Source organism: Rhamphochromis longiceps, linkage group LG20 (genome assembly GCF_057381845.1).
Source record: "Rhamphochromis longiceps isolate RC_006_pf linkage group LG20, R_longiceps_female_GT1.1, whole genome shotgun sequence".
Lineage (NCBI taxonomy): Eukaryota > Metazoa > Chordata > Actinopteri > Cichliformes > Cichlidae > Rhamphochromis > Rhamphochromis longiceps.
The window spans coordinates 20,832,650-20,842,965 of NC_140576.1; the positions used below are offsets into that span (position 1 = coordinate 20,832,650).

Genomic DNA, 10,316 nt, shown 5'->3' on the forward strand with positions numbered 1-10,316 from the left:
GTCTCCAATCCCACAGAAAATCTGTGGAGGGAGCTGAAGGTTAGAGTTGCCAAACATCAGCCATGAAACATTAATGACTTGGAGAGGATCTGCAAAGAGGAGTGGGACAAAATCCCCCCTGAGATGTGTGCAAAACTTGTGGCCAGCTACAAGACACGTCTGACTTCTCCAGTTACCAAAAAAGATTTTGCTACAAAGTACTAAACCACGTTTTGCAAAGGGATCAAATATTTATTTCCTTCATGAAGATGCAAATTAAGTTGTAACTTTTTTCAAATCCATTTTTCTGGATTTTTTGGTTATTGTTCTGTCTCTTACTTTACTTTACTTTACTTTACTTTACTTTACTTTACTTTATTGATTTCAAAGGCTGTTGGTAGTCCCCCGAACACGTTTTAAAACCAGAGCGGTGGCCCCAAGGTTGTGGAATTCTCTCCCTCCATCTTTAGACTAGTTTTTAATTAGATTTGTGCTGTATATTTGATTGTACTGTTTTATGTTTATCTGTTTTATATTATTGTGAAGCACTTTGTGGTTTTTATCCTGTGAAGAGTACTATATAAATCAATAAAGTAAAGTCTCTCATTGTTCAAATAAACCTGCCATTGAAATTATAGACTGACCATTTCTTTGGTAGTGGGAAAAGTTACAAAATCAGCAGGGGTTCAAATAATTGTTTTCCCTGACTGTACATACTTAAAATAACTATGTATACAGGAGCCAGTTTTGCTTGGCGGGTAAGGAGGCAACTGCTCTAGTTTGGATTTACTCACGTTCTATTGACTCTGGCCTGCTTGTTGTTTTGGCCTTCTTGTCCTTGTTTTCTTCATCCCCTTCATTCTCTTTCTGCTCCTCCTCTTCCTCTTCTGCTGTGTCACTGTCTGCAGTCAACCCTCCATCTGCTGCCTGTTTAGCAGACTGATTCTTTCTCTTGGGAGCGGACTGGTTCTCCCCGGCCTCAGCCTCCTCCAGCTTCCTTTTCTTCACAATTGGGCAACCAAGTATGCTGAAAAGAGAAACATGGTTACTGATGTGTATAATGTCAGAAAGAAACCTAACAAGTAATTAGTGTTCTGTCACATACTATATTGAGGTGTGTGAGCAACACTGGAGAGTCTAGATACTACTAGCAACAAAGTTTTTTCCTTCAGGTACTCTGGCTTCCTCTCGCAGTCCAAAGTCATGCTTGCTAGATTAATTCGTAATTCTAACTCGGTTTTAATTGTGAATACAAGTTAGAGAAGGTGCTTAATCCCTAGCGCTTTATGTTTGATAGTGTGATAGTTTTGAGCTAATGTTTGTTTATGCCATAGTTCCCAGGTCATTGACCCAGCGTTTTGTGTTTAGTGAACTTATTTGGGGATTTGTTCTGTGAAGACTTTCTAATTTTGTTTATCATAATATTTCTAGTCTCAGTCGTTGTGTCCTTGGGCAAGACACTTCACCCGTTGCCTACTGGTGGTGGTCAGAGGGCCTGGTGGCGCCAGTGTCCGGCAGCCTCGCCTCTGTCAGTGTGCCCCAGGGTGGCTGTGGCTACAATGTAGCTTGCCATCACCAGTGTGTGAATGGGTGGATGACTGGATATGTAAAGCGCTTTGGGGTCCTTAGGGACTAGTAAAGCGCTATATAAATACAGGCCATTTACCATTTAGTAATTCTGTCATAGTCCTGTTTTTTTTTTTTTTTTTTTGTCTAAACTCTTAATTAAAAATGTTAGTTTTAGTTTTAGGTCAAGTATATTCAGTTTATGTTTTGAGTCCCTTGAATTTTTGCCTCCCTTTTCTCCTGTGCCCTTGTCTTGTCTGTGTTTAGTCCTCAGTCAGTCAGTCTTGTTTCAGTGTTTACCTTTCTGTTTCTATGTCAAATCTGTGTTTCTGTTGCCATGTCTAGTTTATATATGAATCTGTTGCCTGCTCAGTTAGTTCCTGTTTTATTTTGATAGTTCCTTGTCTCTTGTTGTGTTGGTATAGTGGTAAAGCTACACACACCTTTGGAGCGATGTCTGCAGCCTGTGCGCAGCTCAGACGCAAGCATTTCGCTGCATGTTATACTGTGAATGTGACAAAAAAAATGAATTGAAAGTACACTATGTTCAGTTTTGCTTCCCCTGTCTATTTAGTCAGATTCAGTTCAGCTGTGCTCTTCAGGTGTCTCCACTTTGCCCATTTGCTTTTTTGTATTTAAACCCTCTGTATTGCTTGTTGCATCATCCCCTCATGCTTCTCCTGTGTAGTCCTCTGCTTTACGTGTCCTGGTTCAGTTCTGACCTGGCTCTCTGTTTATCTCTCTTCCTTGTAGGTTACAAATAATAAAAGTTAAAGGCTTTCACGTCCTGTCTCCTGTATCTTGCACGTTGATGCCAAAACCTGGCTTCAGCACAGCAACACATGACAGAATATTTGGCTAGACAGAGCTCTGGCTTTTTGTCATCCTGACTACTTTGCGAAAAAATACAAATAATGGTCACGGGTAGGGATGGGTATTGATAAGATTTTCACGATTCCGATTCCATTTTCAACTCTTTAACGATTCGATTCTTTATCGATTCTTTTATCGATTCTTTTTAAAAAAGGAGAACACTAAGGTTGATTAGCTTAGAACTTTGTTTTATATCTTCTCTATATCTTCAGGAGTAACATGGCCTTACAAACCCAACAGTGAGATCTTAAGAGATCCACAGCCTACGGCTCTTCAATGGGGTGTCACAGGGTCCCCAGGAAAAACAATTATAAATGTAAAATAATAAAATAAATATTCTTCTGTAGCAATAACAAAGTACAACATAAATGATTCAGTAGCAATTACCCAAGAATATCCAGTAATGTCCCTGCCTACAATTAAACACATTCACTTACTGAAAATCGGGGGCATCTGCTGGCAAATGAGTGCAAGCCTTTGACCACAACCTTAGTCACTGCTTGGTGACATTCGTCTATCCTGGCCTGAAAGGAGATGCTACCGGTAGACAGCAGTGAGAACTGCCAGCATCTGAGCCAGCCAGACTCTGTCTCTCTCATCATGGTAACCTAAATGCACAGTAATGGCAGGTTTTGTAATAAGGCAGATCGCGTATTCGTAGTGTTTCCTCCCTTAAATTAAATATCTACTTTTCAAGTATTGCAAGTTGCCCTGTTGTCATCCGTTCTCATAAAGTATAATCAAACTTTTGAGCGTTTGAGCCGCTTAGGCGCCGTGTTTCCTGCCAGGTAAATGACGCTCTGCAACGTGGTGACGTCATTCGGGGCGACTGGAATCGATAAGGGAATCGTTTGCAAAACTGGCAAACAATTCCAAGGAATTGAAACAGTGGGAACCGGTTCTCAACAAGAACTGGTTTTCGATACCCATCCCTAGTCACAGGGCCTCAGACCCAGGGTTTGAGTTTCTCTGTGGGTGTGTGATTCTCTGTCTAAGTAAAACAAGTAAAACATGGGGCTTTTTAAAATCGTTCCTCATCTTGTGAAGGCTAAATGGTAAATGGTAAATGGCCTGTATTTATATAGCGCTTTACTAGTCCCTAAGGACCCCAGAGCGCTTTACATATCCAGTCATCCACCCATTCACACACACATTCACACACTGGTGATGGCAAGCTACATTGTAGCCACAGCCACCCTGGGGCGCACTGACAGAGGCTAGTCTTCACAGATCGGATGAGCCTCCATTTTGCCCACTTTGGTGTTATTCTAAGATTTTTCCACAATTTGCATTTTTTTTCCTGAATGATGAACTTTGCCTATTTTTACTTCTGAGAAGCACTGCCTCGCTAAGATGCTGTTTTCACAGTAAGTAATGTTACTGACCTGCTGCCAAGTAACCTAATTGGTTGCAAAATGTTCCTCTAGGTGTTTCTTTTTTAGTACCACTTACTTTTCCAGCCTTTTGTTGTGCTCTTCCAATGTTTTTAAGATGCGTTGCTGACATCGAAATTCAAAATGAGGTTATATTTTTCATGAAATAGTAACGTTTAAACATTTGTTTTCTATATTGTATTATGAATAAAATATGAATATATGAGCTCTACAAATCATTGCCTTCTTTTATTTTCCTCTTACACAGTGTGCCAATTTTTTTTTTAAATTGGGATTTTACTTGCATTTTTTCACCTTGCTCTCTGTCATTTTGTGGAAAATGCACATGAACCTGCTGACATCAGCTCTGCAACAGTTTGTAATACAGTTAGTGAAAAACAATAGTTTGTCAGTGCAGCAATATCATCAAATATGCTTGGCAAGTTGAATCAAAACAGTGGAGCTCAAAATAAGAAGAACAGAATACGACAGCACAAGTTCCAAGACTTGGTGACATGTAGTTTGTGTTTTTGTAAAGAACTGAAGCATTGTTACCATTTATGTATTGAATGTATGCATTCATACTGTAATATGTGTGTGTAACATACCTAGAAGGGCTTTCTAAAATGAATGTGCTTGTTTGGTATGATAACCCTGTCTAGCCAGTCTATGAGGACCTGTGGTCAGTGTGTTTTCCTCATTTCTTCCATTGTTATATACATTAGGGTACAGTTACGTCAGCATCGCTAAACCTGGTTTAGGTTTACGGTTGTCTAGTTGAAGAAGATGGCATGAGTTTATAGCATAAGCTTAAATAAATATGCCTGTTACCCCCAACCTCTGACTAGGGTTGCTGTCCATGGTGCTGATGAGAAGCCGAAATGATGCTACTGATAGTTACTATTATAACTATATGATTCTATTTATTCACTGTATTCATTGTGTGTGTGTGTGTGTGTGTGTGTGTGTGTGTGTGTGTGTGTGTGTGTGTGAGAGAGAGAGAGAGAGTGAGAGAGAGAGAGAGAGAGAGAGAGAGAGAGAGAGAGAGAGAGGGAGAGCGTGCAAGACTGAGAGAGAGGGGTTTTTTTTGCTCGGCATGTCCTAGGGGTAAGGACCAAAAACATGGCACCAGAGCCTGTCACTGATTTGTTACACCTAAGCTTTCATATACACACTATGTACTAGGCAGCATACAGTCTTTTATGATGACTGACTGATTTCTTATATATATTTAACAATCTTACCTCCTGTGTCGTGAGTACCTTCCACTGACATGGCCTTTACCATCACATCCAGGAGTGGGACAACTGCTACTGACACACATCAAGTCAAAAGAAATACAATTTTTTTACACACATAATATATATATATATATATATATATATATATATATATATATATATATATATATATATATATATATATATATATATATATATATATATATATACATAATTTATAACTTTTTATGCTGAGTTATAAACTCGTTTACCTTAAGTCTTGCTTCATTTCTTGTGCCACCAGTTCTGATGAAACAGGAAGACATGTTAGATACTGATATAACAATAATTTGGCTTTAACTGAAGTGAAAACTCTGAGCGTATTATCTTGTGAGCTCTGCTTATAGTCGACATGATTTGCTTACTGTAAGAGATAGATGGCATCTTCTCCATTACAATGTAAGTTGGAGAATTAGAGGACATCTTGTCCCACAGAGTGACGAGATGTACTATTATATTTTTACACATAGCATGCCAATTTTTTGTTTCGGTGTCAATATTTAAGATTATATGCAGGTTAATGACACATGATAATTTAAAATACTAATGCACAACAAGCATTTGTCACAAATGATAATGGTTTGGAGAGAGTTCTATCCTTCAGCATGCATGGCACAGGAAAAATTGTTAAAATGTGTTTGGTAAGTGCTGAGAACTGCTCTGAGGAGTGTGCCAAGGCAAATGAGAAAAACAAGATAATGATAAAAGAAGAAGAGATAAAAGTGACCATCTGCTTATTATCAGCACACAGTTCAATGCCAGCATCCATAGGAAGCCTGCACCCTATGAGTAGACCACAGGGTATGTGGTGGCTGTAGCTCAGGTGGTAGAGCAGGTCACCTGCTGATTGGAAGGTTTTTGGTTTGATCCCTGTCGCCCCCAGTCTGCATGCACGATACTAACCCCAAGTTGCTCTCTGATGCATTCACTTGAGAATGTATGTGCTAGTTAGCTTCTTTTTTTCTAAAAAGCATAGAAGAAGGTCTTGTGTGAATGGGCATGAATGGGTGAATGTGACATGTTGTATAAAGCGCTTTGAGTGCTCCGGGAGAGTAGAAAAGTGCTATGTAAGAATCAGTCCATTTACAACAGTAAAGATACGTCCAAGCAACACTCCAAAAACGAATTTCATCTACAACAGCTACAGCTGTCTTGACTACTGTTGTAAGTAGGAAGGTCTGGTAAGCAAGTGTGTTAGTGCTTTCTCAGTACTCCACCCTCTTTGTCATGGTGAAAATGATAAGAGCTTTATGCAAACTATAGCGTTCATTTCAACATTTTTTTAATGTATTAGAAATTTTATTTGTGTGTGTGGGTGTGTATATACTGACCCCGGATGCCTTTGGAGCGGGTTCGTGTTCGTGTCTCTGTAGTGTCTTGACTCATCTAAGTAACAGAGGGACATGAGTAACATTCACAAGTGAGGAAGTGTAGACAGACAGTCAGACAGACAGACAGGCAGGCAGACAGATAGGTACATTGTCACTGAGGCTTGTCCTCTCTGGTTGACTGGTTCTGTACTGGTCCACCGCGGGCTCAGAGTCTGAACTTTGAACTCATTTTTGCTGGATAAAACACACAAAACACACAACACCACCTTACAGTCAGCTAGTGTTGTAGGACAACTATGTTATACACTATATTAAGCTGCTTGCTTATATTCTAACTAAAGATCTTTAATCTTTCTCTTGTGAATCCCACAATTTTATGGAGGTAGAAATGTGAAAACTCTACTTTTCTAAAAGAAAATCTTTCCAAAGGTACCAGAAAATGTGTATTTTGGAGAAATATGTGGGTGCACATGGGTCTAGTATACTGTACATGCTCAGACAGCAATGTAGCATGTCACTGGGAACACCAAACATTAGCTGTTGCTGTTGTGTGTTGTATGTTTATATAGTGAGCGAATTCCACATCCAAACAGATTTGACCAAAATCTGTATTTTGATTCTCATATCAGAAAACATCAAAATCAAATGTAGACAAATATATTTCTTACGTAATGATTTACTGCTATCTATTTAGCTTTGGAAAGATGAGCTTGAATTATTTCAACGGTCTTGTTGCAGATTGAGCCACTTTTCTTGGCTAAAGTTAAAAATCATTGGACGGCAAGAACAATACAAATATCCATTAGTTCAAAAGTATGACTAAATTATTTCGTGAGGGGGGAGCCCCGTTTTGACACTTACAGTATCCAATGCAGACATGTTGTGTGAGCGTACAGTCTAACTATTCAAATATTCCATCAGTAAACAGATGGACTTTCTGATCAATGCTCGTGATTTTGGAGCTCAAAGTAAAGCAGGCTACGTCCTAGAAGGCAGTCGACAGCAGTCAGCTGTAGACGTGACAGATCGGGATTTCAGGATGACTAAAGTTTCAGGTGACCTCATCCTGCTGAAAGCTTTTTTTCACGTTGACAGCAATTGACAAAAAGAGAAATGAGAACACAGAATGAGCTACAGGCCGATCGGCTGAGCACCACCAGGCCTGCGGCCGGCGGAGGACGGGCTGTTCCCGTTTCGGGCTCTCACTTCTGGGGCCGCCAAAGAACCGCCGGAAACGCCGAGCGGCCCATAATAATAATCGGATGAAAAGGCAGATCTCCAATGATTCTCCGTGGAAGGAAACGAGTTAAAAACATGGAAACCTAAATACGTCCTCGCTTCATCCGCACCGCTCGGCACCAAATCCAGCGTCACAGTCTGCAGCCGAGGCCTCACAACATCCACGCATACGCTGCTCTTTGTCACGCAGACACAGCTCGGCCTTACCTTACGCTCAGACTACTGCCCTCCCCTCCCCCCTCGCAGACACATCTCCGGGCAGAAGGACGTTCCGGTAACGCTCCAACGACTACGAGCCCGAAAGAAGTGCGGAGCCAAGCCGGACACAGGGGGCCGAGTCTGCGAGGCGGCAGCAGCAAACCGAGCCGTTCAGCACCCCGGACAGAGACTGCCGACTCTCCAGCACCACGGACAGAAACCCCGCTGCAGTGCCTCCTGCAGGAGCCCAGGAGAGCTGCAACCGGCCCACCGGGGCTGGGCTCCCCCCTCGGCCGGCCGCGAAGTGCCGGAGGCAGCCAGTATTTAAAGAGCCAGAGCCAGCAGCGACGACACGCTCCTCTCAGTCCCCGCGCAGCTGAGGCTGCAGCACTCCTCTGACAGAACTGCATTCTGCTGGACATTGTTAGCTGCAGAACTCAGCTCACAGACATCAGAGACAAAGATTTTGTTCTCCCTTAGTCTTGAAACAGACCTCATTGCTTCATTCATTGCTGATGAACTAGGTGCAAAGATCTATCAAGACCTGGGAAAATAAAATAAGACAAACAAGCAAACTCCAGTTTCCACAGTCCCAACGAGCTTGAAATTCAGTGTTTGACCACCTTTAATCTTTACACAGGCTGAACTCTCTTTTAGGAACACTTTCCTGTAACTTCTGTAAGTGTCTTCACAAATAGTTCTCAAGGGTTCTTGAACAACATTCAAAGCTCATCTCTGGGCCATATCGTTACATAATGGCAACATGTTAAATAAAAATATCAAATTTGATTCATCTCTACATAAGTCCTGTTGCCTCTGGTTTGCCATTTCTATCAGTTTCCTTCTTATTAATGGCTTCTTGATACGGTACAGTATACTTTATTGTCCCCTAAGACAAATTTTACAGAAATGTGTAAAGTGCTGTCACAGAAACTGCTTTTTAAAAGAGCCAATAAACATTAAAAGAAAGACTAAAGAAATACCAAATAGAAGTGGATCGATAATGACAAACCAAGCAGCTTAAAAGCAACCAATACTCCACAGAAAACCCCTGTGCTACACAAAGCTCTGATGTAAAAGCTTAATTGGTGTAGGGACAAATGAAACGTTAATGCTATTCAGCCACATTTTAGGACTCTACTTTCTGGCAGAAGCCAAGAGCTCATACTTAGGATGTGGAATAGAGCCCTGTGTGCCTGACTGAGTACAGACTGCTCATAAATGACTGAAGGGAGAGGTCTTCGGCCCTCGGCACTCTAAAATTCAATTTTGCCTGCACAGAGAAACTTTCATGATACTCGATGGTATCCCATGCCATGAAAGCCACTTTTCCTCTGAGACAACTTCTAATGAGTCTTCAGTGAACAACAGATTGGATGCATCTCTCAGGTCCTGTGTCAGGTCTTTGCTGGATCTTTTCCAGTTTTTGACTTTCAGATACTGTTCATCTGCTGTAGAGTTTTTAAAAACTCTAGCTTTCTCAGATGTTTTAGAGACTCCCTGCACACCGTTCTGAGATATGCCAAGTGTTCAACAAAAAGAAAATGGTCAAGCTAAGCCTGTTGATACAATTATTAATTAGTGCCTGTCAAATTGTGTTATCTTTGGCATTTTTCATAGATTTAACTCAAGAAATGGGGACAAATTCCTTGTTTTCATTACAGGCTGCCCAAAACAAAGTGTCTAAAGATATCACTGAAGATTGGTTCTTTGCTATGTTTTCTGTTATGTGTAGACAACACTTATTTATTCCTTTCCTGAATTTCCCATAATTTTCTGCCATTGTTTACGTCAATGTGTGTATACGAGTGTGTATGTTGGGTAGGAGTGGGTGTAGGTGTGTCTTTTGATGCTGAAATGATTGATAGGTCAGAATTAATGATTGAACAAACAAATAAAAAAAGCATAGGTGTGAAAATGTTGATTTTTTGATTTTTGAATGTCTGGCTCCTGGAAAGCAAAATGGAAAGAAATGAGAGGTGACTCAAAACCTTTGCACAGTATTGTAATTGTGCATATCACAGACAGATGAGCTTGTAACAGCTGCTGTTCACAGTGAAGCAGATTGAAAGTATGGCGGTTTTATACTTGAATGTGGAATGGCAGGGTTACTTTATAGTATGATCTCATACATCATATGAGATTAAAAACCCAAAATATTTGGAACTATTTCAGCTGAAATGAAATAGGTTTAAATAATGTTGCAAACAGGGCAGCAGTTCAAAAAAAATGAAGAAAGAACAAATGTGTTGGCTTTGTGCTCCATTTTCACACATTTGTATTTCACTTGAACATTTACACAGACGTATGACTGTAGCTCTTATTTCTCTAGTTGTTTGCGTGGTCTGGAGAGACTGCTGCCGAGGCTTCCTAGCTTGGTTAAATGCCTGCTGCCTCCTCTGGTCACGTGTCTTCGACTGGAAGAGCCGCTGAGAGGAACGGAGGATACGCATTGAAGAAGCTGCCGTAAAACCAGC

The 10,316-nt window shown here is 40.8% G+C and overlaps 1 protein-coding gene across 7 annotated transcripts in view; it reads right to left on the minus strand.

The window, feature by feature from the left end:
* The window catches only part of myt1a (myelin transcription factor 1a), a 77,991-nt gene extending 69,920 nt beyond the window's left edge, over positions 1-8,071 (minus strand). The window contains exons 1-6 of one of the 7 annotated variants that reach the window (XM_085394428.1): positions 7,849-8,069; positions 6,550-6,636; positions 6,403-6,457; positions 5,284-5,317; positions 5,036-5,101; positions 774-1,006 (exon numbers count right to left, since the gene is read on the minus strand). In XM_085394428.1, the coding sequence (XP_085250554.1) occupies positions 774-1,006; positions 5,036-5,101; positions 5,284-5,317; positions 6,403-6,457 (388 nt within the window). In that variant the 5' untranslated portion in view covers positions 6,550-6,636; positions 7,849-8,069. Of the gene's footprint in view, positions 1-773; positions 1,007-5,035; positions 5,105-5,283; positions 5,318-6,402; positions 6,458-6,549; positions 6,637-7,848 lie in introns of all 7 variants that reach the window. The other 6 variants (XM_085394425.1, XM_085394429.1, XM_085394431.1 and 3 more) reach the window with 6 other exon arrangements.
* Positions 8,072-10,316: the final 2,245 nt, after the last annotated feature.